At 56.0% G+C, this 26,597-nt stretch overlaps 2 protein-coding genes and 1 non-coding gene across 15 annotated transcripts in view; all 3 read left to right on the plus strand.

The window, feature by feature from the left end:
- SYNPO (synaptopodin) overlaps nucleotides 1-6,614 on the plus strand; it is a 49,270-nt gene extending 42,656 nt beyond the window's left edge. For all 7 annotated transcript variants that reach the window (XM_089336085.1, XM_051843525.3, XM_089336086.1 and 4 more), the window contains one exon: nucleotides 4,053-6,614. In XM_089336085.1, the coding sequence (XP_089192211.1) occupies nucleotides 4,053-4,715 (663 nt within the window). In that variant the 3' untranslated portion in view covers nucleotides 4,716-6,614. The remainder of the gene's footprint in view (nucleotides 1-4,052) is intronic.
- A 1,368-nt stretch (nucleotides 6,615-7,982) lies between these two features.
- On the plus strand, nucleotides 7,983-25,856 carry MYOZ3 (myozenin 3). Of its 7 annotated transcripts, none has more exons than XM_008255267.5 (8): nucleotides 8,031-8,714; nucleotides 9,807-9,852; nucleotides 10,107-10,168; nucleotides 15,162-15,316; nucleotides 16,229-16,282; nucleotides 16,397-16,562; nucleotides 16,865-17,027; nucleotides 20,159-21,707. In XM_008255267.5, the coding sequence occupies exons 3-8, from the start codon at nucleotides 10,108-10,110 to the stop codon at nucleotides 20,325-20,327; spliced, it is 768 nt and encodes a 255-aa protein (XP_008253489.4). In that variant the 5' UTR covers nucleotides 8,031-8,714; nucleotides 9,807-9,852; nucleotide 10,107; the 3' UTR covers nucleotides 20,328-21,707. The 7 variants fall into 7 exon arrangements, with proteins under 7 accessions (XP_008253488.4, XP_008253489.4, XP_089192215.1 ...); XM_089336091.1 differs by lacking the exon at nucleotides 20,159-21,707 and adding an exon at nucleotides 24,626-25,856 and having other exon boundaries at nucleotides 8,115-8,714; nucleotides 9,784-9,852; XM_008255268.5 differs by having other exon boundaries at nucleotides 8,115-8,714; nucleotides 9,784-9,852.
- Nucleotides 25,151-25,256, plus strand: LOC127490833 (U6 spliceosomal RNA). The gene has a single exon (XR_007919228.3). It is a non-coding gene; the product is annotated as a U6 spliceosomal RNA (small nuclear RNA).
- Nucleotides 25,857-26,597: the final 741 nt, after the last annotated feature.

Below are 26,597 nucleotides of genomic sequence, written 5' to 3' on the forward strand. Positions count from 1 at the left end.
CCGTCTCCCCTCCACCCCTGCCGTACAGCCTGGACTGTGTCGGATGGGGAAGGGGTCACGGAGACAGAACTCCCTCCCTGGTGAGGGGCAGAGCCTCACCAGGACTAGGCTGCCCCTTGCCTCGTGAACTTCGGGGTGTCAGGGCGAAGCCAGCATCGTGCTGAGGCAGTGGCCAGTCCAGGGTCTGCCTCTTCAGCTGCCCAAGCTGCCGGCATCTCGCTTCCTGTTGCTGGACTCTCGCCTCCACACGCCTGTCTCTCCCACTTCTGCCTCTGGACAGTGCTGCTTCTGAGAGCTCTGCCTCCCCTCCACCTCTCCTCCTCTGCTGCTGGACGTGGACTGAGCCCAGCACTGCTGGGTCAGGCTGTTCTTCCTGCCCTTGGGCAGCTGCCCCCATGCCATGCCCTCTCCGAGCCCTGGCTGCACCGGTCGGAGACACCTGGGCCCAGCTGTCTCAGCTCCAGCCTGGCTGTTCTGGGGTGGGGGTGGGGGTGGGAGGCTGTCCCGGGGCATCCCCGAGAGCCCTAGAGAAGGACTGTGCAGGTGTCCGAGGGGCTAGCAGTGCAGCTGCTAGCAAAGAGCTGCCTGGCCACAGGAAGTCACCTGGGGGTGATAGAAGGGGACCCAGAGAGACAGGAGGGAGTGTGCGGGGAGGGGGGTTCTGACCCCCATCCCAGCCTCCCAATTGCTGTGGGACCTTGGCCAAGTCATTTCCCCTCTCTGGGCCTTGGTTTTCTAATTTGTGTACCAAGGGCCCTTCTAGCTGTGAGGATTGAGAGCTAGAGATTGTGGGCTGGTGCTTTGAGAGACAGATAGGCCTTGTAAGTGACAAGACAGTGCCCCGGGAAGAGAGGAAAAGGAGGTGGGTTGTTGCCACGAGCAGGTAGCGTCAGCCGTGAGGGTGGCCCCGTGAAGCTCAGGAGCCGCCGCTGGGATGGCCCAGGCCATGGCTGCCTGGAGGCTGGGGACAGGACAGGGGCTGGACCGGAGAGACAGGGGTGACCCTGAGACTTGAGGAGCAGCTCGAGACTTAAGAGACCTGGATCCTAACCAGACTGATGGCGGAGTCTCTTCTACAGTGATGCTGGGGTACCACATTATCTGACTCCCCCCGCCCCGCGCTGGTACCTTTGATGGGGGGCAGCTCTCCTCAAACCAGGCTTCATGGGGGCTGGGAAAATATAGACGCAGGAGGCAGCATGCAGATGGAAGCATCCCAAGGCCGGGGGCTGGGGACCACCCACTTCCTCTTCCCCAGCCTTATTTCTGGGCTCCCGGAGGGGAGCTGGGTGGTGGGGGCGGTGCCCTGCTGGGCTGAGCCTGCAGTGTTCGTGAGCTCCGGGCTGGTCTCCATGGGAACAGGGGTGCCTTCTCACTGAGCTCATTGCCCACGGAGGGAGTGCAGCGTGGGGGAGTTGAGGGAGCTCCGCTCGGTGAGGCCAGGCCCCCTCCCTGACCGGGGACACGCCCCCTGTCCTGGACCCACGCTCCCCTTTGACCGCGAGGGCCTGCACCGGAAGAGCCCACCCCGCACCCAGCTCTTTCCCCATTCTGTTTCCTCTCCTGTTCTGAATACACTCTGCCTCAATCCGTCTTGCTGCTTTCTTTCTTCCGCGCTGCTACTGGCCCTCAGGGCTCTGTCCTCCTCCCTGGTTCTGGCCTGGGAAGTGTGTGTGTGAGGAGGGGGAATGTACCGCCTGCGTTCGCTGTGTGTGTGGATGCCCCCTGGGTACAGACCTGCACAGCCCTGGAAGTGAAGGTTGCTCCAGGCAGCACCTGGGGCCGCAGCACCCTGTGCAAACCTTCTGCCGTGTCCTCCCTTCAGGTCTGAACAGAAACGGTAGTGAATACTGGGGAAAACATTTGGCTCCTTAGAGCCAGATTGGTTACACCCTTTACAAGCGGAATTGTAATACCCCTAGCCAGGCACTCACTCTCCAAGCCCCTTCACCCTATCTAAATGTGACCACTTCCCACATTGCCAAACTGTTAGCCTGGAGGACAGGAACCAATGCCACAGAGTCGGGGGATCTCAGGGGAACCAAGCTCTGCCCCCGACTCTTGTGTGACGATCCCCTCCCATCTCTGGGCCTCTGGGGTTGCAGAAGGTGGGCTGGGGGCTCAGGCTGGTCTCTGATAGTCCACGTCTCACCAGACCTTATTCATGCCTGCACCCCGCCATGTCCCAGGCTGCTGCTGGGTTGATGGTGCTACCCTGAGTTTTCACCCCCTGCATTGCCAAGGAGTTCAGGTGCAGAGTGTACTGCACGCTGTGGCAGAAAGCGAACACTATCATCCTCTGCAATCCCACACAGGCAGCACCCAGCCAGGGCACTGAGGATGAGGTCAGGCTCTGGCCCACCTCCAGGCACTAAGGCGCTGCCCTCCCCTCTTTCCAGCCCGTGCCCCTGGGACTCTTCCCACGTGTTGGCCTCAGAATTCCCCCTGTGGCCACCAAAGGTGAAAGCCACCCTTTAGAGATTTTTAGAACATCCTGGTTCCCCCACCCCAGCCTGTGCCTCTTGTAGCCAAAGACCCCAGGCTCCTCTCCCTCCATGGCTGTTGACGGCCTGGGGCCCCACCTCCCTCTTTCAGGGTGGTGCTGTGGTTTGGGGCACACCAGAGCCCACCCTGACCTGGCATTAGGTCCTGAGACCCTGCTCACTGCTGTTTGGCCCTAGGGCTCAGCCCTCCCTCCTAGCTGCTCTTGCTGAGTTATGGAGTCTGCTTCCTGGAACGTGTCCCAGGCGCACAGTGGCTCCCCTACCTCCGACCCTGGAAGGAAAAGAGGTCGGTTATGCTGAGCTTTACCTTGAAGGCTGGAGGCTTGCGTGTTCTCAGGTCTCTAAGGATCACTCCAGCTCTACTTTCCCACCAGATATGCACTGTGAAGGCCGTGTATACCACGCCTTTATAGGTGCAAGGTTCCAACTCTGAGTCTGCATCTAGCAGCCAGTGTGTGCGGGGAGGGATCAGGTTCCTGATTGGATGCAAGGATGACTGGCATGGCCGTGGCTGATCACTGACTGGAGGGAAGAATTCCTTGTGTGGCTGGTTCTAGACTTGGGTAGGGGGCACTGGATGGATCGACTGGCTCTGGACTCTGAAGGGTGGATGCTGGGGAAGCGGTCAGACTGGGAGCCCGAGCAGACTGGTTATGCTGGCACCTGGTGGGAGGCTTAGGAGATGTAAGCCGGGCATGATTCCCAAAGCCTCCACTCAAACCAGTGCAGATGGCTTAAACACGGCAGAGCTTCGACTCAACAGAGTCGCACATCATTTCCTGGTGGGGTAGACCACACTGGGCACCGTTCACACCCATCAGGGCTGCTGGGAGGAGTTGATGAGCCACAAAGACTAAGAACGAAGCTCACAGACCTCAGAGTTCTCCCAGGGGTAGCAACACGCGGGGCAGGTGCACAGCAGAGCTGTGCTCTCTGTAACTTCCACGCAGCTCCTCCCCACGCCCCTGCCAGATGCCCAGGGTGGGCAGTGTGCAGCCTAGGCCCAAAGCAACTTGCTTTTGTGTTGCCACCTGCCACGGGGAACTTCTTCCCCGCTCAGGCATCCGAGGAAAAGCGGAGCACACCCTGGGCTTTCATCCACTCTAAGCCAAATAGTAACAGGCAAATATTTCTAAATTTCAGAATAATCCATCCACATGGTCCAAAAATCCAAACCTCCAATGAAAAGCAACCCACTGACAAGCCTTGCTCCCAACCCTGGGACTGAGTGTCCCGTCCCCTTCCACTCATCTCCCAGCGGTCACCCCTCTGTTGTTTCTCTGTAGTGCTCGGCAAACAGAAGGAAACCACAGTGCCCAGTAGATTAAGGAGTCTGTCCCGAGGTGACAGGTGACGCTGACCCCGAGCCTCCACGTTACACACACGGGTGGACACCAGCTGACAGGGGACACCTGTGCTTTGCGGCACTGCCCGGCCCCCTCCCCCTTGCTCTCTAAATAAAGAGCAAGCCCGCTCGGCCCTGCCCCAACCATGCTCGCAGGAGACACAGCACTAACACCTGCCCCCTCCTCTCTGCTCTCTCCCCAGGACCGCCGGGAGATTCTGCCCACCTCCCCGCCCTGGACACCAGCCGCATCCAGGCCCCCCAGCAGCCTGGACGGCTGGGTGAGCCCTGGGCCGTGGGAGCCCGGCCGCGGGAGCAGCACGAGCAGCCCCCCACCGCCGCTGCCCCCGCCGCCGCCGATGTCCCCCTCGTGGAGCGAGCGCTCAGTGTCCCCGCTGCGGCCCGAGCATGACGCGCGGCCACCCAGCCGCCAGCTGCAGGCACTCCTGGCGCGCAACATCATCAACGCCGCCCGGCGCAAGAGCGCCTCCCCGCGGCCGGCGGGCGCCGAGAGCCTGCGGCCCTTCTCCCCGCCTCGGCCTCCGCCGCCACCGCGCATGCGTTCTCCGCAGCCCGCACGTCCGGGCCCTCTGGCGGCGCCAGGGGCCGCATTCGCCCCGATCCCGCGGAGCCCACTGCCTGCCGGGCCCTCGTTCTGCGCCGGTCCCCGGAGCCCGCTGCCCGCGCCGCCCAGGCCCTACCCCTACCGTCGCTCGCCCACGGACTCCGACGTGTCCCTCGACTCCGAGGACTCCGGGGTCAAGTCGCCCGGCATCCTGGCCTACAACATCTGCCCCCGCGGGTGGACGGGCAGCCTGCGGCTGAAGCGCGGCAGCCTCCCCAGCGAAGCCTCCTGCACCACCTAAAGTCCCCTGCATAGTAACACGCAAATATTTCTAAGTTCAGAATAAGCCATCCACACGGTCCACAAATCCAAACTTCCAATGAGAAGCAGCGCACTGACCAGCCTTGCCCACCCCCACGAGGGCCAAAGAGCGAGCAGGCTTGGGGGACCCAGCGCTTCGGCCCCAAAGGGTCTGGTCTCATTGGTCAGCCCCAGAGAAGCGCTCTGGGCGTGGGCTGGGGGAGGCAGGGTGGGGGTGGACCCACGCTTGGTTTCTGGCCCTTCCCGGTTCACTCAGTTGTTCTCTAATGCTCCTGCTGACCCTCAGCTGCCTGTTTACCGTGGCTTGGACAATACCATCTCCCAACGTCAGCACACACATGCCTTGGCGACAGGACCCCGGGACCAGCCGCGTTCTCCTCCCCCCAGCTCCCCCCAGCTCCCTGGAGTCTGCCACCTGCGGTGTGTTCAAAAGCTCCCTTGTCCCACGCAGGCCCTGCCCTGGCCATTGAGCTCCCTGGCACCGAGGTCCGGGCAGGAGCAGCTGTTTTCCGTCCCTTCCCAGACAAGCTCTATTTTTACCCGGTGACCTTTAGAGCAGTCTCCCAGGCCTGCTCAAGGTGCCCGGCCGTGCCTTCTGGAGAGGAGGTGAGAGAGCCTCCCCTGGCCCCTGCTCGGCCCCCACCCCGGCGCAGGGGGTCTCGGGCGTCTTAGCTGCAGCCTGGACTTCCTCCCAGGCCTGGGACTTGGGTTTCCTACGCAGCTGTCCCTCCTGGGCCCACCCATGCCAGGTTCTGGGTTCACAGCTGACCTGAGGACAGCAGAGAATGGAGCGATCCTGAGGCTTCACCTGTGGCTCTCAGACCGGGGGTGTCTAAGTGGAGGGAGACGGAGGTTCTGCTGTTACAAGGAGTATGCTAGCTGTGTGGGCAGCCCCCGCTCTGGGTGACCCCTGAGGGCTCCCCTAGCCCTGAAATTCACTTCCTGGTCTAAGAAGTGGGGGGAGGATAGTGACAGAGGATCACAGGGGGCAGATAAGCTGGGGGGGGGGTGGATGAGGGGTCAGGCCAGCTTCCACCTGCGTTTCTGGCAGCCTAGGAAATGCCCCTTCTTCAGTTCCAGCCCCCAGCCCCCAGCCCCGGCGAATGTGTTGTGCCCAGAAGAGTGGGGAGTGGGTCCTGTCCTGCCCCACCCCTTCTGCTGCACTCTGGCCTGGCTAATGCCTCATTCCCAGTGACCCCGGGGAGCGTGGCTGCCAGCCTAGTCCATTCAGTAAACTTCGGTTGCTCTGACTCCAGTTCCCAGGAGGGATCCAGGGAGCACTGGGACCAAATTCTGTGGTTTGCAGGCTTGGCAAGTGGTGGCTTCTCGAGGAGCATCAGCCTCGGAATACGCCGGGGACTGCAGTAGGCAGAGCACTAAAGGTATGCAGGCAGAAGGATGCTGGGATGTAGCTAGAGGTGCAGGGCTGGACTTAGCCTCAGGGCAATGCTGAGCCTGAAACCAAGGCTGGGGAGAGCCAGCCAAGGTCAGGGGGGAAGGGACTCAGAGTTGGGGTGGGAGGCTGAGAATAAAAATGTGATCCCAGAGGGCGCCTGGAGCCTTAGGGCTGAGGACAAAGGCCCTGTGGGTGGGAAGATGGGAGGTGCTCCAGCTCAACTGGTAAGGAGCAACCACATTTACTGAAGCCTCAGCCTGCTGCAGGAACCCCTTGTAGCAAGAGAGACTGGAGCTAAGGACCCCTCTTAGAGAAGAGACACTGCCAAGCTTCTGGCCAATGCAGTGACCTAAGTATCTACTTCTACCTGCATTTCCTGAAACAGCCAGCAGGAGGCAGCCTAACCCACTAGAGCTTGCCAGTGTTCTGCCTCCTGCCTCCTGTAGAATTCAGCTCTGGCCCTCAATAAATGCTTCCTGCATTCTTCTGCCTCCAGTGTCGTTTTTGTCTCTGTCCGAAGCCCTTCCTTTCTCCCCAAGCATGCAACAGTCCATGGGACTCCGGGGGAATTGGAATATTTGAGAGACATGGGCTGGGAGCTTGGGGAGCAGCCATATGCAAAGGTGGGGGAACAATGGCCCTAGAAGCCACCCCTGGGTTGAAGTCCTGGTGCTGTCACTGACCAGCTCAGGGACCCTGCGTCTGGCCACTCCCTCTCCAGGCTCAGCCTCCCCATGTGGGTAAGGGGAGAGCAAGCTGTGCTAGGAAGCATCTTGGGTGGCGTTGCCCAGGCTGGGACCACCGTATACAGTGTCACTGGAGTGGGCATAGCCAGGCTGGGCCAGGGCCAGCTTCCCCCCAGAAGGTCAGGGCTCCAGGATGAAGACCCAAGGCGAGAGGTCACCTAGCGAGCTCAGGACTCGGCCCTCAGGTGTCCTCCCTCCTGCCGGGGCAAACTTTGCCCCAAGAAGGCGGCTGTGGTCCCAGTCCCAGATGAGGCCAAGCCTGTCCTGGGGACCTCCCTCACCCTCCTTTCTAGAAACTCAGACCTAGCAGGAGCTGGGCCGAGGAACCCAAGGGAGCTGAGTGCAGGTGACAGTGCCCTGCAGGGTTCAGGAATATGCCCTGGGACTGACCACAGCTGCAGGCGCTCTCCCACACCCACTGGGCCCAGAGCCCCAGGGCTCTGCCACCCTTCCCTGGGAGCGGTCCGTGTGCCTCTGTCTCGGTCTACCTCCAGCGTACTGGTGAGCTCATCACACAAAGTACCTGCAAAGCGGAGCTCAACCTGCCCTGCACCCCAGCCTGCTCCTCGTCCTGGCTACCACCCGCCATCATCCCAGCTGGAAGCGGGGTGTGGTCCTTGACTCACCACATGCAGTCCCGCCCTAAGACCTGGCGACTCTCTGAGCACCCCTGCTGTCTCTCCCCTCCCTCAGCTGGCTGCACTGAGACCCTCCTGCCTCTGGTCTGACCCCTCCATACCTTTCCCACGGGGCAGCCAGAGCCATCTTGGGGAAATGCCAGTCTGACCACGGCATCCCCGCAGCCCTTTACAAACACAGCTCCCGGTGCAGCATCGGCCCCGGCCCTCTACCTGGCCTCGACTCAGCACTGCCCCGCAGTCCCCAGCTCTGGCTCAGCTTGCCAACCCCCTGCCATCTTTTTCCTTTCTTTAAGGTTTAGTCCCTACCATCTTCACATGCATTCTGTCCCCCATCTGCAATGCCCCTGCCCCTTTGCTGCCCGGTAAAGCCCTGCTCATTCTTCATGGGAACCTGCCAACATCTCCTCCTCCGGGAAGCCTTCCCAATCCCCTTGGCCAGGCTGATAACACGTCCTCGACACCCCAGGCTCTCCGGAGAATCTCCCATGAGGCCACACCAAGTCTTGTTTATTGGGTTGGATCTGACTCCAGCCTGGCTGGGCTCCTTCAGGACGCAGTCCTGCCTCATTTATTTTCAGTCGGTGGAGAGAGGCTCTGAGAATGTGAGGAGGTGGGGAGAGGGAGGGAGAGGAGGAGGACGGAAGGAAAGAAGGCACTGACACAGGAAGAAAGGTAGTGAGAGAGAGAAGCAAAGATAGCGGGTGCAGGGGGAATCACCCATGCAGCCGTCCGTCCGTCGTCCACCCACCAGCTATCTAAGAAGGCGACAACAGCTAATGAGCGGAGTTTGAGCAGCCGCTGACTTGACATTTCCAGGTGACTTTTAGGCGTGCACATGGGAGTGTGCGTGCACACGGGAGTGCGCGTGCACACGTGATTGCGCGTGCACTTGTGGGCGCAAGCCTTCTGTCGGCAAGGGCCCGCTGCCGGGGCACCTGTCTTCCCTAGGGTCTGGTGCTTTTAGCATCTGGCCCCGGCTCCTATTGCAGCCCGAAATAAGGCTGTGACCCGCGACAAGGCAGGAACGATTCTCGCCAGCTGCAGCCAGAGAGGGCTGCCCACTGCTCACTGCCCGCTACCGCGGCGGCGACACAGCCACCAGCCGACGGTGAAACTCCGGCCTCCCGACAGAGGCGTCAGCCTCGGAGTTGTGACCCGCCCTCCTGCTCACGGTGGTGGTCTCCTCTTCCTCTCAGGTACCAGGATCCCAGGGGAGCTGGGGAATTGGGGGGAGGCAGCAGAGGGGACCGGCCAGTGTCCAGACAGCCCCTTCCCCAGAGCGGAGGCAGGCCGCGCAGAGGATCCGGGGATTCTGGGACCTCGTAGGGGTGTGGATCTTGGGTTGGGGGGAGGAGAACTCTAAGCTCTTGGCCACTCCACTCAAGTGGGATGGGGGGCTCGGACTGAAGGCGGGGGCGGCTGACAGCTCTGCTGGGGACTTCAGCAGCCTCCCCATCTGTCACTGAGGGGCCCTGCCCAGCATGGGGGATGTCTGTCAGCGGAGTGCTTCTAAGAAGAGATCTGTGCACTGTGCAGGCCTGGACAGCTTAGGACCCTCAGCCCACATGCACGCAGACTGCAGACACACTCGTGTTTGCCTCCGGCTCTAGGGGACTCAGGAATACCCTCAAGGCGATCCGTGAATTCCTACGACTTGGTCCAACCCCATTGTCCCACAGAGGGGGACAGAGGCTCAGAGCTGGAGAACGACTTGTTCCCAGTTAAGAGGAAGTCAGGGACGCCAAGGAATCGCAGGTCCCCAGCGAGCGCCCCTGGACCCCAGGTTCCACAGGGAGTGGGTATAGCAGTGGTACAGATGGAAGTGGACGTCTGGAAAAATCTGTAAGCAAAGGCAGGGGGGCAGAGGGCTGGGCACTGCCTCTTTTCCTGGGGGCAAGTTAGAGACCTGAGTCTGAGGCCTGCAAGGGCTCTCTGGGGCTTTGGACCTCGTTTTATTTATAAATCTCCTGGATTCCTGGAAAGTGCCTTGAGACCAGAGAGGGAGGAGGAGGACGGGAAAGAGAACACTGTGGAGGTAGAGCGGGGTGGGGGGAGAGAGAGAGGGTACCATTCCCCCACTGCTGCTGGGCCAGTCTGTGCCTCAAGCCTCAGGGCCAAGTCCTGGAGCCAAGAAGGCCCAGCAGAGCCCAGCAGAGCCCATCCTAACCCACGTCCCCTGCCCCTGACGAGATCTACCCTGGCTGGGCGATGACAATAGAACTTAGGACACCCCCCCCCCCAACTTCCCCATCCCCGATGTCCCAGGCACCTGCTGTCCTTCTGACCAGGGTGCCGGACCTGGACCAAGGCCTCAGAGTTCACGCTGTGCCGGAAGTAAGCATCCCTAGCAACGGGGACCCGGTTTGCGTGGCCTCTCCCCTCTCCCTTGCCCTTCCTGGGCCTCAGGCCCCTCTGCAGAGACCCCAAGGCTCTTCCTGCTCAGTTAGCCCTCGCCTGTCATCAGGGGGTGGGGGGCAGAGGGAAACTGTTCAGGGCCAGGGCTGGGTCAACCAAGAACTTGGATGGGTTCTGGGGAGGAGCTGGGGGGGGGGTGGCCTGGCCCATTTGTGAGTATTCCTCTTCGACAGGATGATCCCCAAGGAGCAGAAAGGGCTGGCCATGTCTGCCCCGGGCGACCTCTCGGAACCAGGTAAGCTGGGCCCAGCCCGGTGCTTCTTACAAACCCTGTTCTCCCTTCTAATCTGTGGCTCCTCAGGCCTGCTGGCCCCAGGCCCAGCAAACAGGTGTGAGGCCAGCCCAGAGGAGCGCCTGTGGAACCTGCAGCCTGGGCTGGGGAACTTCCGGAGGCTCGAGGAGGGACCTTGTCCTGTGTCCGCAGAGCCAGGAGCTGCGGCTGCGTGACCCTAACTCCAGCTAAGGCCTGACGTCGGCCCCAAGTTGAATTCTGAGGGCATCTACATGGCAGGGGCTGGGGGGCCCGCACTCCACGCTGGGCTCTGCAGGCTGCTTCCGTGCCCTTCAGCAGCACAGCCCAGACTTCCGCCTGTCTCATGCGGCACCTCTGCCTGCCTCCCCCCCCCCGGCTTGCCCGGCGTCCATTGGTTCGCCGTGGGATACATATCTGCCAATCTCTAATGCTGGATGTGAAACCCATCTCCAGGGCAGGGAAGTCTTGGGTGGTATCCTTGGGAGTTCAGCCCCAGGGGTCCCGTGCCCATGCCTCATTGAGGGGTGCTCTCAGAAGGGAAGTGAGGGCAGGAGAAAATGCTGAGCCAGGCCGGGCTTGGCTGTAGTTCAAGTTCAGCCTGACCCCTGTGGGGGACTGCAGAGCATCACAGAACCCATTCTGCCAAGGCAAGGGGGCCATGGGCAGCTGCTTCCATGCCACTGAGCAGGTCTCTGCAGAAGGTCATGGTTAGGATCTGTGGGCCACCAATAACAGAGTCAGGGCAGCATCTAGCACAGGGTGCACCCCGGGGTCGCACGATCGTAAACACCCTCGGGTATATGTCTTTGGGTATGTTTACTCAACTTGCACTCCGAGAATGCGTTCCTAGACGGAGGCGGGTTTTATCGTTTCTGTTGTCAGTGTTGAGCGCAGTTCACCTGCATGGTGTTTGAGATTATGAGGTGGGGGCAAGGGCCTGGTGAGGCATTTAGGTAAAACCGTCCCTGCTGGTAATTACGCAATGCACTTTCTGGTATAAAAAGAACCCTGTCAACAATTTCCAGCCCTCCTTCTTCCTATGTTTCCTAAGTAGTCACCGCTAATATTAGACATGTCTGCTACTGTTTCCGATGCACCTACAGATACCTACATATATATAGGCATGTATAAATAGGCTCTTAGAATACCCAGCCTTCTCAAAGGACTTTCCCCTCTACTTAACCTACAGCGGGTTTCTTTCTGTTCTTAGCATGTGGAAAGGGCTCTTTCTACATTTGTTCAAAGAATTTAAAAAATCCTTTTTTAAAAAAGTGACTGCTTAGGACATCACTGAATAGAATGACTCAGAGCACCCCAGTGGCCCAGGTGCTGACGGGAGCCCCCCTTCCCCTAGCCCAGTCCATCCTCTGGCCCACGGCACTGCCTTCCATGACCTTGGCAAGCCCGCTCCTCTTTCCTCGAACCTCCAATACCTCTTGCTGCTAACGACCTTGCTTCTTTTCACCGAGGAAAATCCAGTAACGGACGGACAACATGTGCAGCCCCACCTGCCACAGCTGCCCACCTGCTCGCGTCCAAGCCTGGGCGCTCAGTCTTCCTTCCCCAGAGACTTGGCAAAACCCCCTCACACCTGTCTGGTGCCAGCCCTTCTAGCTGCGCACCAGACACCCTGCCCCTTCAAGGACAGTCCTTCAGCCATTTCTGTCAAATGTTCCCATCAGCCAACACACCTGCTGTCAGTTCTCTTTACAGACAGACAGAGCCCTCTCGATCTCACAGCTGCCTCCAGCCGTGGTCATTTAAAGCCCAGACTTCTCAACGCAGTTATCCTTTCCTTCCCATCCTCTCTCTCGTTAACACATTATGATGTCAATTTCCAAACACAGGCAGAAGTAGGTAGTTCAAGTCCCCAGGGCTCCCGTCTTTCTTCCTGGATTCCAAAGTTAATACCAAAGGACATGTTGTTTCATCCCCCAAATTCTTCAGAATGCATCAACAAGGATAATAAGGACTTTCTTTACATTCTACAAGGGTATTTGCACAGAGAACATAAATAGCAAAAATGGATTTAATACCACCTAATAAGCAGTACCACATTTAGCTCCTTCCGATTTTCTAGTTTGGGTTAATCAGGATCAAAAAGGGCTTGTGTGTGTGTGTGTGTGTGTGTGTGTGTGTGACAGGCAGAGTTAGACAGTGAGAAACAGAAAAGCCTTCCTTCCATTGGCTCACCCCCCCAAATGGCCGCTATGGCGGGCACACTGTGCCGATCCGAAGCCAGGAGCCAGGTGCTTCCTCCTGGTCTCCCATGTGGGTACAGGAGCCCAGTGGCCATCCTCCATTGCCTTCCTGGGCCACAGCAGAGAGCTGGACTGGAAGAGGAGCAACCGGGACAGAATCCGGTGCCCCATCCGGGACTAGAACCCAGGGTACTGGCGCCGCAGGCGGAGGGTTAGCCAAGTGAGCCACGGCACTGGCCTAGGGCTATCGTTTTTAGTTGGCTGCTAGGTTTCTGAAATACCCTTTATTCTAAAGCAGCCTCCCTCCCCTTTCTTCCACGTCATTCACTTGTGGAAGAAAACAGGCCAGTTGCCACGCGGAATGTTCCCTATCCTGGATCTGACTCAGGCTTGCTTTGGTTATGCCAGAAATTGTTCCTCCGGCCTGTGGGGAGCAGCCCGGACTGGACTGAGTTACTGGAATTAAGACTTATTCTATGCATCTGCTCTCCCACAATATGGTGCTGGGAGAGAAGTAAACAGCTTCCGCATAGCTGCCTCCAGTTCAACCAATAAACTGTAGGACTTGCTCCTGATTGGAGAGCAGCGTACTCGGCGTGTGGGCAGCCGAGTTGGGATTGGCGGAGGAGGACTATAAAGGAGGAGAGAGACGGCATGCACCGGGGGGAACATCTAAGGGGAACATCTAGCTGAAGGAACACCTGTGCAGCCCCCGAAGAGAGCCGGCCGGCGGTGTGCCGCTCCCCTGCGGAAGTGGGGAAAGCGGCCAGGGGGAACCGCCCTTCCACGGAGGTGGAAGGGACAGTAGCCAACCCGGGAAGAACCAGCAGCAAACCCGGGGAGGGCCGAGCAGACGAAAGAACAGCGCAGGGTCCTGTGTCGTTCCTCCACGAAGAGGGGGAGCGACATAATGGTGCCGTGACTCGGATATGAAGCCTAGGCAGGGTTTAGTGTCGTTCCTCCATGAAGAGGGGGAGCGACACCGGCCCTTTTCTCCTGAACCCTCTCCGATCAGGCTCTCACACCCAAATGTGTCACAGCAACTGCTTTAGTGCAAATTACTGCTGTCCCCACGGTACGCAGCATGGCCGCCACTCTCAGTGCCTGCCTCTGTTGTGGGTCCCTCCACCATCCCTGCACTGTTCGGGGGCGCTCTGCAGGGCGTCTCCCTCTTCAGGTTTCCTCCTATCTCCCGTACAGGCTCCGGGCTGGCTCCCCCCTCCTCCGGCTTAGAGTCGGAGGCCCCCTGGCTCAGTCTTGTTCTACTCCCATTTCTTGCTGACCTCATCCAGCTCAAAACAGCATCTAGAGGGCTGGGATGTGAACTCAGCGTCTCTGATTTTAGAGGCGGACGGTGCAGGGCAGCTGCCTCACCCAACAGCCCTCCCCACCCAGGTCCTCACCACGCTGGCACACATCACCCCATCCTCCAAAGCCTTCTTTGTTGGTCATATGTACAAGCCAGCATTTTACTGGGCTGGGGGAAACACTCAGGTGAGACATGGGTCCCAAACCACCAGCCCCGGAAGTCCTCTCAATGGCTACAATGCCTAGTCCTAAGCATGAGAGGAGAAGAAACAACATGGAAAACACCACCACCAACAAGCACTGTCTACAAGCTCCCAGGGGTGCCTGCTGCTTCCCTCCAGGCCCATTTCCACCCATACATCCAGCTCCGTCCTCAGCGTCTCCACCTGGAAGTCTGCAGGCGCTGCCAAACTCATGTGTTCATGTTTAGAGACGATGAGCAGAGCTTCATGCAGACCAGATATTCAATGCAACACACGTGCGTGCCCTTGGAAAGGTGGAGATGGTGAACTGATAAAACCAAGTTACAAACACAAACGCCATGAGTTCATTTTGGGTACAAAGTCATCTATGAGGAGCCAGCCTCGAGGCATGGTGGGTTAAGCTGCCACCTGAGATGCCAGCAACCTATTAAGAGTGCCCATTCGGGTCTCGGCTGCTCCACTTCTGATCCAGCTCCCTGGTAATGTGCCTGGGAAAGCGGCGGAAGATGGCCAAGTCTCTGTGTCTGTCTGTCTGTCTCTCTCTGTTACCCTGCCTTTCACATAAAATAAATCCTTAAAACCCAAGTCCCACAAGAGTGAACAGCACAGAAAAAGAGAAAGCACGTATGCTAAGGTATTGCTGGTGGTGTTGTCTGGGTGGTGGACAGCGGCATTTCTCTTCTGTTTTCTTCAATCTGCATTTTCTAACTGTCCTCTGTATACACATATGCCATTTGTGTAACACTGAAAGACCATTTTAAATCAACAGGACACATATCCAAAACCAAACTTCTGATCTTTCCCCAAAAGAACATGTCCTCCCTTGGTCTTCCCGGTCTCGGCGAGTGGGTGTGCCCCCTTCCCAGTGGCTCCAGCCTGACACCTTGCAGTCTGACCTCCAGCCCTCACCTCCAGGCCCCCGGCTTACCTGGAGCAAACATCCAGAGGTGGCCACCGCTCACTCCCTCGGTCACTGCGCATAGGAGCCGCATAGCAAAGTCCTGGGCCTAAGAGCTTCCCAAACTACAGCCTTCCCCCCTGCCCCCCCCCGCCCCCCCAGTGGCCAAAGTCTCGTGTGCTGTTTTCCCCCAGCAAGTGGGCCACGTTTCAGAGTAATGACTTCCAGGGTCAAATGTTTGCGTGGCAGAAACAGGTGTTTTCACGAGCAAGCCCTGATGCCTGGAGGCTCAAGGGCGTGGCCTGGAGCGCCTGGGGCGGGTGGTGAGGCCTCGCTGTGGACCCCGCCCTGGCCTCTCCTTGCAGTGCCCTTGCTGGACCTGGGCAAGAAGCTGAGCGTGCCCCAGGACCTGATGATAGAAGAGCTGTCACTCCGCAACAACCGGGGGTCCCTCCTCTTCCAGAAGAGGCAGCGCCGCGTGCAGAGGTTCACCTTTGAGCTTCCAGACAGCCAGCGGCTGGTGAGTCAGCCCGCCCTGCGCTCTGGGGGAAACTGAGGCCAGGGAGAGCCTGGTGAGCACCACTGGCCTCTGGTGGGGCCCTCGAGCTCCAGCTGGGGAGACGGTGATGTTCCCGCAGGTGGAGCGTCTGCTTCGCTGGGTGATTGATTCTTGGCCTGTGTGAGGCTTTAGCCTCTCTCCACTGATACAAAGCCCAGGGTGGGCTGGGTGGGACGGGAGGAAGGACGGGACTCTGCCTCCTGCTAAAAAGGCTGGAAACCAGTCGAGAGCAGGGGCTGAATGTACAGCAGGCAGGGCTTAGCTTTGAACTTGGCCTAGCATGGAAAATGCAGCAAGGATGGGTTTCCCCTGGCTGCAGAAATGGACAGCAGCTTCAACTACTTCTAAAGAAAGTGGGGGTATTACAGCCATATATGGCTCCCGCTCCCATCCGCTCTGCATAGGAAAGAACCCAGAGAACAAACATGGCAACACACCTCCCTCTGCTAGGGCCTAAGCAAGGTTGGCTTCTCCCCTCATTTCATGCTGCGAGATCCATATCATCACCACCACCACCACCATCATCATCATCCCCATGTATACAGAGGGAAATCAAGGCTCAGAGACGTGAAATATCTCACCCAGACTTGGTACAATAGCAGTCAGCATAAACGCTGGTATCTTCAAAAAGTGAGTGGACAATGGGTGCTCTGAAAAGGAAAAAAAAAAAACTACACATGGATTTCAAATTATTGTACACCGAAATAAATGTATCCTTTAACCCCGATTGCCCGGGAAACTGTTGGAAGCATGTCTCTGTTAGCTCATCAGCCACCCCCTGGAGGATCTTGTCCTTTCTGCCTCTTTTGGTGGAGGGAGAACCTGGGTGCCCTTCCCCCCTGAGCCTCCTGCGGTCCATTTGCCCCCTCACAGAGCCTGGCTGGAAGCGCCAAGAGGAAGGCGCTTGGAACAGCGGAGCCCGGGACGGTGAGTGCTGGGTTAGACTCCGCCCAAAGGGACGCTTGGGGAAGGGGCGCCGCCGCCGGGCAGGGGAGGGAGTGGTCGGCCACGGCTTTTCTGAGCGCCCGCCCCCGTGCTCAGGTCGCCAACGGCCTCGAGGGGCAGAGCTACCGCTCGGAGCTGCACGTCTTCCCGGGCTCTCCCGGGGGCCTGGACGACACCCACGGCACGGCCGCCCTAGTGGAGAACGCCCGCGGCACGGCCGCCCTGGCGGAGAGCGCCCGCAACCCCAGCGCCCTGGCCCCAGGTGAGTGGGTGAGCCTGGCGTGGGGCAGTGGATGGGGTTGCCCAGGGATCGTCCGATCCAGCCTGGTCGCCCACGCCCCATGGGCTGGAGCACAAGTTCGGAGGGGGCGCCCACGGCCACGCGGCGAGTCTGGGTCCCGCCAGCTGACCTTGGGTGCCATGGAAGAGTCCCCCTTACTGGCGCGACATCGATACCCCATCCCCGACTTCTCTGGTCCTGGGAGTGAGGACGGCAGCGAGGCCAAGGGGTACGGAGCCCGCGCGCCCCCTTCCGCCAACCCCACACAGCCGCTCCTTGCGCAGGCTACTCCGAGCCACTGAAGGGCGTCCCGCCGGAGAAGTTCAATCACACGGCCATCCCCAAGGGCTATCGCTGCCCGTGGCAGGAGTTCATCAGCTACCGAGACTACCTGGGCGACAGCAGCAGTCACACCCTCAGCCCAGCCAGCTACCGCAATTTCAACAAGTAAGGCCGCACGGGGAGGGCTGGGCAGGTGCTGTTGGCCAAGATGAGTAGAACAGGTTCTTGTCTGGGTGCCAGAAGGAATTCAGACGCGAGACAGAGGGGAATGGTGAGCCAGGTGGCCAAGTGTCCAGGAGTAGCGTGGCCGTCGAGACAGATGGGCACCTGTCCAGCTGGAGCCTGGGAGAGGGCCAGGTCATTCAGACTGGGGAGAGCAAGGTTAGGTAGTTGGATGGGGACAATCCACTTGGCAGGCAGGGCCGGCTAGGAGTATTCAGACTGGGGCTTCTAAGGGAAGGGGGCCGGGTCTTTCTGCTTCCCCTCCTCCCTCTTCTCCTGGCCACAGGGTTGCTGGGTGTGAGCTAGGTGAAATTCCTCCTACGGTTTGTCACCCAGTGTTAGCAGACTGGGTAGCCCACCCTGACAGAGGAGATTCCCCTAGGAGCCTTCCTTGGGGGAAGACTGGGGGCACCTGTAAAGCTGCATAGGTATGGGCAGGACTTGTGCAAAGTACTGGGCTCTTCCGCACGCACAGGCCAGTGTAACTTCCTACCTCACAGTGCCCACGCATCGTCCTCTGCAGGTGAAGCGACAGGAGCCCAGGAACGAACAAACTGTGGAATCAGGAGCCAAGAAGGGGGCCGAGTGGGGGGCTCGTTGCTTGGACAACCGCAGAGCCCCTGGCTGCCTCTCGACCTCTTCCAAGGTCCTGTCTTTCCCCCAGGCAGGCAGGCAGCTGGCTCTCTCCAGAGCTAGGCCAGCCCAGCCTCTCCTTATGTCACCAACTGGGGTGGGGGGGCCATTTGGATATTTACAACCTCGCTACTCAGGGGCTGGTACAAAATTGTGAACTTAAACATTAGGCTGCTCCCGTTGCGTCGAATTTCCAGTCCCCTCTGCGGTTGCCTTGGCAGGGCCAGACCAAATGACTGGGAGGGGAGAGCTTGTTTGGCCCGCAGGCGGGATGTTCCCCGACCCCTCCCTCGCCCCAGAAACTGGTTAAACAGAAGAGTGGCAGGAAACCACTGGAGTGGCTGGTACTGGTTTAAAGCCTGGGGCCTCAACAAAGGGTTAAATACAGACGCCAGGTTTTGGGCAAGCGACAGCCTCTCTGAGCTTCTTGCCTCAGCTATAGAGGAGACTTGTAGAAAAGCCATCTGATGGCTATGAGCAGGACACAGCAGCCACAAAGTTGCCAATAAGACACTCTCAACAAACAGCAGATACTGTTGTTATTACCACTTGTAGGCTGAACGGATGATGAAGGCAGAAGCTCATGGAGAACCCGAGAGGCATCACTCTAGTGCTGTGATCCGGGGGCCTGAGAACACATCACAGGCATCCAGAGGGAGGCTGGGGCTGGAGGAGGGCCTTGGGCAGGGGACATATTTCAGCTGCAGTTGGCTTCCCCCCTCTGAGGCTATTTTAGGTTGCAGGAAGCAAGGGAAGGGGTCCTGAGAGAGGAGGCCACCGTCCAGCTCTTCTGGCACCTGCTCAGACCACACGGGGAGACCGCGTCTGCCTGACAGAGACAGATGGGTGGGCTCCAGGCCCTGGCTGGCCCTGGATGCCCGGCCTTGTGAGGAAGGGCTGAAGGAGCTGGGGGCTGGGGATGGGAGGGGATCGGCCTTGGAAGGGACAGCTCAGGATGGACGTGACTGCCCCCAGGCTGTGAACAGCCAGGGAAGAGTGGGCCCCACAGGCACTGTGTGAGCCTCGAGCTAAGAGCTCCTAGCAGACGCCCTGGAGTTCCCACCAGGGGCAGCTTCCCTGTCTGTCCTTCTGGTCCTCAGACCCTGCCTGCCCAGCCTTGGAAAGCCCTTGGCAGCCCCGCAGCCCTGGGCAGCCAGCTTCTATGCTGGCCGCTTCAGGTTGCATCTGCACCCACGTCATGCCACACATATGACAGGCGCTCTACATTCCCACCAGCAGCGGGAGGGTCCTGGGAGCCCTGAGCCTAGACCTCTCCTGAGACAGAAAGGGCAACTGAGGTGCAAGGGCAGGAACAGCAGTGTTGGTGGCCACGAGGGCCCGGAGTCCAAGGCTCTGGGCTCCCAGTCAAGGGCTTGTCAACTGTGAGGCCTGCTCGGCTTGGACACTGCCCAGCCTGCTTCCGCAGGGCCTGGCTGTCGCCACCAGAGCTGGGGTGGTCTCAGCTGCAAGGCTGCCTGGCTTGCAGGAACCCAGGAACCAGGCCAGGCTTGCTTGCTTCCTCCAGAAGTCTCTGGCTGCAGGAAAAACACTCCTCAAGCAATTTTTAAAAATATTTTCCTCAAATTAAAAAAAAAGGCTTTAAAATCATACACATATTGTCTCTTAAAAAAAAATTCAGCAATTGCAAATGCAGTTCACTACCCTGCAATCCGGTTCCCTCCCCAAAGGCAGCGCCATTGGCAGACTGTGTGTGCGTGCAGGACATTTTGTACAGCCAGTGGCATAGCTACTGGAGACACTGTACTGGGTGTGTGGGTATTCTTTCCTGCAAGTTGTCTTTTCCACAAAACCTCACGCTTTGGGGATCTCCACATTAGTGCATACAGATCTAGAGCTGCTGTGTGGCATCCACCACATGCTGTGCTCTTTGTCACCCGCGTGCTGCTCGTGGCTTTTGCCTCGGGCGTACATGCCTGTGCCTCCCTACGCTGCAAGCTCAGAGGTGGAGCTGCTGGGGAACAGAGTACACGCATTTCCAGATGAAAAAGATCCTGCCGAGCTGTCCTCCGACCCAGGCAGCAGCACCAGAGGACCCAGATTGACAGCCGAGGAGTGCCCCCACCCACCTCACCCACTTCGCCCCCTTGTCCAGTGATTCCAATTTGCTGGCCTTAAGGCAAATCCCCTCTTCCTGCTTCGATTTGAGTCGGTTGTTCCAAGCTGCGGAAGGGTGACAAGTAGAAGGGACAACTTTCTACGACAAGCCAATTGAAACACTGGAAACGCCACACCTCTGCCTAAGCAACAAGCCGTGGCCACTAGGGGCAGGCAGGGAACGGGCAGCGCTGGAGAATCCCATTGCACAAGGCACACACCTTGCTGGGTTGAAGGGCACCGAGGCCCACACGTGGGGACTGCAGGGCAGGGTCCTGCCGCCTCTTCCCACACAGCTCACGTCTCCTGCTACTCTCTTTCCCCAGGACCCCGGTGCCATTTGGAGGACCCCTCGTGGGGGAGGCCATCCCCAGGGCAGGCACCCCTTTTGTCCCAGAGCCCTTCAATGGCTTGGAGCTCCTCCGCCTCAGACCCAGCTTCAACAGAGTGGCCCAGGGCTGGGTCCGCAACCTCCCGGAGTCTGAGGAGCTGTAGCCTCAGCCTGGATCTTCTACACCCCCCGCTCAGGGCTTGGGCAACCTCTGCAGCCAAGACTTGCAGAAAGTACTTTGTGGTTTATGAAGAGCCTGCGCATGTAAAACCTGATCGCACATGGCCTTGAAGGCCCCAGATGTAGCCATGCTTCGAAATCCCTTGGGGAAACTGTTCCTGATTCGGGTTCTGGCCTGCCCTAGCCTTGCTGCATCAGCGCCTCCCAGGCAGAGGAGTCTGTAACAGTACTTCAGGTTGTGTCCTTAGCAACCCACAGCCATGCCTTGGCTCCTCCCTGCTCCAGCAGCTCACACTCCCCCAGGTGCAGGGTGCTCCCTAGTAGTCCATCTACCTGTGCATACCTCTGATGATTAGAAAGTCTTGCTTTTTATTTAAACATTTACTGAGTATCTACTGTGTGTGAGACCATCTGCCAAGCCCAGGCCCCAAGGAGGAAAAGAGAAAGAGGGGAGACAGATCTGTAACGCAACAGATCATCTGAATTGTTCCTAAAATGTGCTACTGCCATCCAAGGAACAGTGTTATAGGGCAGAGGCAAAGTGCCTGGGTGTGGGGTGGGAAGCTTCCCAGAGGTGGAGGGGGACCCTGGAGGCAGAGTCTATAAGGAGAAGAGAGAGGGTGTGATGGCGAGGGCCCTCCTGGCAAGTGGACTAGCAGGTGCAGAGGTGCGGAGCTGAGCCCAGGTGCAGGGGTTGTGGAGAAGGGATGGTATTAGAGGCGTCACAGTGGGATGGGTTTTCCTAAGTGGGGACGTTTCAGTGATGGTCCCGCTGGTGGCTGTGTAGGGCACAGGTTGGAGAGGAGGAATGCCAGAGCCGGAAGTCTGAAAGGGATGAGGTCACGGGGATGGAGAGAGGGGCCATCCTGCTGGACACCTTCCAGGACAGGTGCAAAGTGGGGGCATCATAAAGGCTCCTTTCCACCTGCCATTCTGAGCGGGCCCTTTAGCTCAAGTGAAGATGGCGGTGATGATGGTGATGGAGGAGGAGGAAAGGGGAAGGAGAGAAAATGAAGATGATGACAGTAGCTGTGTGCTGAGTGTCTCAGCACCTGCGCTGACAGTAAGCGCTGCACATACCCAGCACAGACACCTACCTGCCCACCCTCCTGCCTCTGCCCGGCCCTCCCAGCAGAGTAACTACTGGCAACAGTTTGGTCCTTTTGAAATCTAGAATTATTTGAATAGGTAGATAAGTGCATGCATATAGATGCACAGGTGCCTGGGGATGTCTCGGTTTTAATGGAATCATGCTGTATGAACCCTTGTGTGTCTTCTTTATTCAGCCATAAGTAAAATTTGGATTCTGAAAAAGCAGATACATTAACCTTTACCAAGTCCTTTATATAAAACTCCATTCTTTAGCCTGTTTTTGTTCTTTCTGTAAATGAAATTAGAGTGACAAGGAAATGAAAAAGACCAAGAACAGCCACAGTGTTAAGAAACCCACCATTAGACATAGCAGCAATGAACAAGAATGAATTACAGGGGCATGCAACAACATGGGTGTACCTCAGTAAGCTGGGGATAAGCAAAGGCAGGCAAATGAACACACCCATGGGACCTGGTACAGGGAGTGTTTATAATCAAAGTCAGAATGGTGGTAACTTTGGCAGAAGGGAAGGGCTTGTGACTCTGAAGGGACACATACAATTTTGAGGTAATTAGAGAACTGTATTTCTAGACCTGGGTGACTGTTACAGAGATGTCCATTTTAAAATATTCAAGTTAGACAAATGTGAGCGTGATGCCATTTCCTGCATATGTGTTATAGCTTACCAAAAGAATCATTTTTAAACAGTTAATGAACAGGTTAATATCGGTTAGGCACTCCCAGAGAGAATTAGTAAGTTAAAAGTGCCCATAAAGCATTATAGAGAGGTGAAAAGATGAAAGACCTGAGCAAAGTTCAAAGTAACAGAGAATAAAATGGAAATATCTCACTGCAAATAGCAATACTTTATAGCAACAATAGAAAAATATATTTAAGGAGAGTGAAATTAATAGATTTTCAGATAAATAAGTATTAAGAGAGCTTTCCGTTAATTCCTGAAAGAACTACAAAAGAACATGTTAGAACCCAGAAGTACAAAATCTGTGAAGCCATGGTGAGCAGAACAGCTGATAAAAATGTGAGTAAGTAGGGCCAGCCACTGTGGCATAGAAGGTTAAGCCTCCGCCTGTGGCACCAGCATCCCATATGGACACAGGTTCGAGTCCCTACTGCTCCACTTCCCATCCAGCTCCCTGCTAATGCACCTGGGAAAGCAGCAATAGATGGCACAAGTGCTCGGGCCCGGCATCTACGTGGGAGACCCGGGGAAGCGCCTGGCTCCTCGCTTTGGCCTGGCCCAGCCCCTGCCGTTGTGCCCATTTTGGGGAGTGAACTAATGGATGGAAGCTCTCTCTCTCTCTTTCCCCTTCTCTCTCTGTATCTCTGCCTTTCGAATAAATAATAAATCTTTTAAGAAAATATGAGTAAGCCCCAATAAATTTAGTCATTACAATGGAATGCAGGAAGGATGAAAAAGAAATAAAGGCACAAAAAATAAAGTGCTATGTTTTAACAATATATTTAAAAGGACAAGACTTACCAGTTTAAAGATGAAGACTCACAGATTAGATAAAAACTTCTTTTAGCTCTGAGCTATTTACAAGCAGAATTCCTAAAAATATGAGGAATTAATGAAATGAAAAAAAGTTATACCAGTTAAGTGCTATCCAAAAGAAATGTGCTCCAGCCACATTAACATCGGACCAAGTAGACTGCGACCAAAAGCCTTGCTGTGATAAAGAGGGTCCTCACAGGAGGATAAATCTGAAAGCATGAAGGAACACCTTTCAGTGACTGATGGATTATCAAACCAATTGAGGAGAGATACAGAAGATCTGAACAGGCCGGCGCCGCGGCTCACTAGGCTAATCCTCCGCCTAGCGGCGCCGGCACACCGGGTTCTAGTCCCGGTCGGGGCGCCGGATTCTGTCCCGGTTGCCCCTCTTCCAGGCCAGCCCTCTGCTGTGGCCCGGGAGTGCAGTGGAGGATGGCCCAGGTGCTTGGGCCCTGCACCCCATGGGAGACCAGGAAAAGCACCTGGCTCCTGGCTCCTGCCATCGGATCAGCGCGGTGCGCCGGCCGCAGCGCGCCGGCCGCGGCGGCCATTGGAGGGTGAACCAACGGCAAAAGGAAGACCTTTCTCTCTGTCTCTCTCTCTCACTGTCCACTCTGCCTGTCAAAAAAAAAAAAAAAAAAAAAAAAAAAAAAAGATCTGAACAAAAAGTACTAATTAGAGAACACATGACCTCAATTTCAACTGCATAGAACACTCTTGAAAGCTGAATGTAAAAATTAAAAAATTCTGTGTGCCAAAGATCATTATCAAGAGAGTAAAAAGGCAATCCATGGAATAGGACATTATAACTCAGACAGGAAATATGAATATGTCAGCTATAAATAAGTGATTTAATAAATAAACCATAAATGAAAGAGAAGGGATAGATCTTCCTTCTCCGTAACAAAGGCTTCCAAATATATGCAAATACTAACTCCTTTAAGAAGCAGAACTTAATTCTCCACTTGTTGTTGGTTACAGACTGAACTGGCCAACTTGCTTCCAAATAGAACATAGAAAATGCAAAATAGTGACTTTATAAAGAACAGCCCCAGGGGACTCCATGCCAACTGATTAACCAAGCTTTGTCATCAGTAATACTTACATTTCTGTGATGTGGCAAGGACCCTTTCCCTTGTAGTAGACAAGTTTTTAAATGTTAAAAAAGAAAACAGTTAATTTATTCCAAAATAAATAAAGCAAAAAAAAAAAAAAAAAAAAACAAACAAAAAAAACACCAGGTTCAGAGGGAGGGATTCACAGGTGAGTTATAGCAGACATTTAAGAAAAAAAAAATCAGTATTACACAAACTCATTCATAATGAACAGTAAGAGGTAATATTTCTAAACACACTTTTCAAGGTCAGAAGAAACCTGTTACAGGTATTCCAGAGGGGCTGGCATGGTGGCGCAGTGGGTTAAGCCACCACTTGCAATGCCTACATCACGCTCACAGATTGGAACTCCATCTTGTTAGGAGGTCCATCCTTCCCAGACTGATTTACAAATTCGACACAATTCCAATTTCAGTAATATTTTCATGGAAGCACTAGGCTAGCTTTAAAATTTGCATGGAAATATAAAGATGCATTAAAAAAATCTTTTTCAACCAACAATCAACAATCCGTGAGGTCCGTAGGCTGGGCCCTGAGCCAGCATGAATGGTGTCCTAGGGAGGGAAACTGGACCCGGAGGCCTGCACCCAGGAAGATCCTGCAAAGTCCGCGGCAGAGAATAGCTGATGCTTTCAGAAGCCAGGGAACACGAAGACTGCCAAAAACCACTGGGTCCTGGGGGAGAGGCACGGAACAGGTTCTCTCTCACCCGCAGAAGGATCAGCCCTCCTGACACTCGGCCCTTGGAAGTCCAGCCCACAGAACTGTGAGACAATAAATGCCTGATGTGGAAGTCGTCACACTGGTGGCACTTGGTTATGACAGCTCAGGCAGACTAAAGCAGACTCTGGCACACTAGACAAGTTGGACTTCATGACAATGGAACCCCCTGTTCATCAAAAGATACCACAAAGGAGTGCACAGGCAAGCCACATGCTGGGAGAAAATACTTGTGAATTTCTGACAAAAGACTAATATCTAAGCTATCCTGAAAAGAAAACTTCTATAACTAGTTAATAAAAAGATCCTCCCCAAAATATGGCCAAAATATTTGGACAGATTCTTCATAAAAAAAGATATATAGTGCTTGCTTTGGTAGCGCATATGCTAAAACTGGAAAGAAACAGAGAAATTAGCATGGCCCCTGTGCAAGGATGACACACAAATCTGTGAAGTGCTCCATATTTTACTTAAAAAAAATGACAGAGAAATGGCCAACAAGTCCTTGAAAAGATGTACAACTTACTTCTAACAATAGAAATGCAGAATAAAACAATAAAATACTACTAAACACCCCCGGAATGACTTACACCAAAGTTAGTGATTCTGTGGCAAAACTGGAACTCTCATACGTTGCAGTAGGAATGTAAAGTGGTGCAACTGGTTTGGGAAAAGGTCTGAAGGTTTCTTCTAAAAAGAAACACATTCCTGCCCTATAAACCATCACCTGTCAAGAGAAATGAAAACATCTGTTCACAAAGATGTGGACAATGGCACAGCAGGGTAGGCTGCCACTTGGGATGCTCTCGTCTCATATCAGAGTGCCTGAGTGCACTCTCCACTCTGCCTGCATTCCAGCTTCCTGCTAATGCACACTCCTGAGAGGCAGCAGGTGACAGCTCAAGTACTTGGGTCCCTGCCACGCCTGTAGGAGACTCACATGGAGTTCCTGGCTCCTGACTTTGGCCTGCCCCAACCCAGCTGTTGTGGGCATTTGGAGAATGAACCAGCAGAGAGATCTCTATTACTGTGCATTTCAAATAAAAACATAAATAAAACTTCTAAAAAAGTGATCGCATCATATAGTCATGTTTTTCAAAGGGTGGTCCTCACCCATCAGCATTGAAGACACGCAGGAACACACTTAAGACACACTGAAGCCTAAGAGCTGGTCTACATTGCCACCTGGTCTACATCCCCGCTCCATACCAGGGCTTCAGCTGCCACCTCAATTTTTTTTTAAAGATTTATTTATTTACTTATTTAAGATTTACTTATTTTGAAAGTCAGAATTCCAGAGAGAAAGGGAGAGCTATACCATCTGTTTGTTCACTCCCCAGATGGCCGCAATGGCCAGTGCTGGGCCAGGCTGAAGCCAGGAGTCATGAGCGGGTGCAGCCACCCAAACACTTGCACCATCTTCAACTGCTTTTCCCAGCCGGGACTCAAAGTGGTGCCCAAATGGGATGCCACTGTCGCAGGTGATGGCTTTACTTGCTATGCCACAACTCCAACTCCCAAATCTTGATCTCTTAAGCTCCATTTCCCTTTGAGCTGGGAATTGTCCACCGACCTATCTCACAGTAACTTTAAACTCACCAGATCCCATATTAGAATCACACCCCCCACCCCCACCCCCACCCCCCGCCTCCCAATCTCGTTCTGCAGCATCCCGCATTCCAGAAGACATCCTTTCATCCAGCTGACCAAGCCAGAGATGGGGTGTGGCGCGCTGCTGTCACCCTAGACGCCTCCTCTGCTACCTCATTTCAGGTCACAAAGGCGCACTGACTTGAACTCCAAAACACGT

This window comes from Oryctolagus cuniculus, chromosome 6 (assembly GCF_051225735.1).
Source record: "Oryctolagus cuniculus isolate XC-2025 breed Fujian yellow rabbit chromosome 6, ASM5122573v1, whole genome shotgun sequence".
Classification (NCBI taxonomy): domain Eukaryota; kingdom Metazoa; phylum Chordata; class Mammalia; order Lagomorpha; family Leporidae; genus Oryctolagus; species Oryctolagus cuniculus.

Excerpts from the sequence above, each read along its gene's own strand:
- MYOZ3 (XM_089336089.1), top strand. The coding sequence starts at position 10,108 with ATGATCCCCAAGGAGCAGAAAGGGCTGGCCATGTCTGCCCCGGGCGAC. Across the intron at positions 10,169-15,161 it reads GGGCGACCTCTCGGAACCAG|TGCCCTTGCTGGACCTGGGC; the intron begins GTAAGCTGGGCC and ends CTCTCCTTGCAG. Across the intron at positions 17,028-24,625 it reads AGCTACCGCAATTTCAACAA|GGAGGGAAACTGGACCCGGA; the intron begins GTAAGGCCGCAC and ends ATGGTGTCCTAG.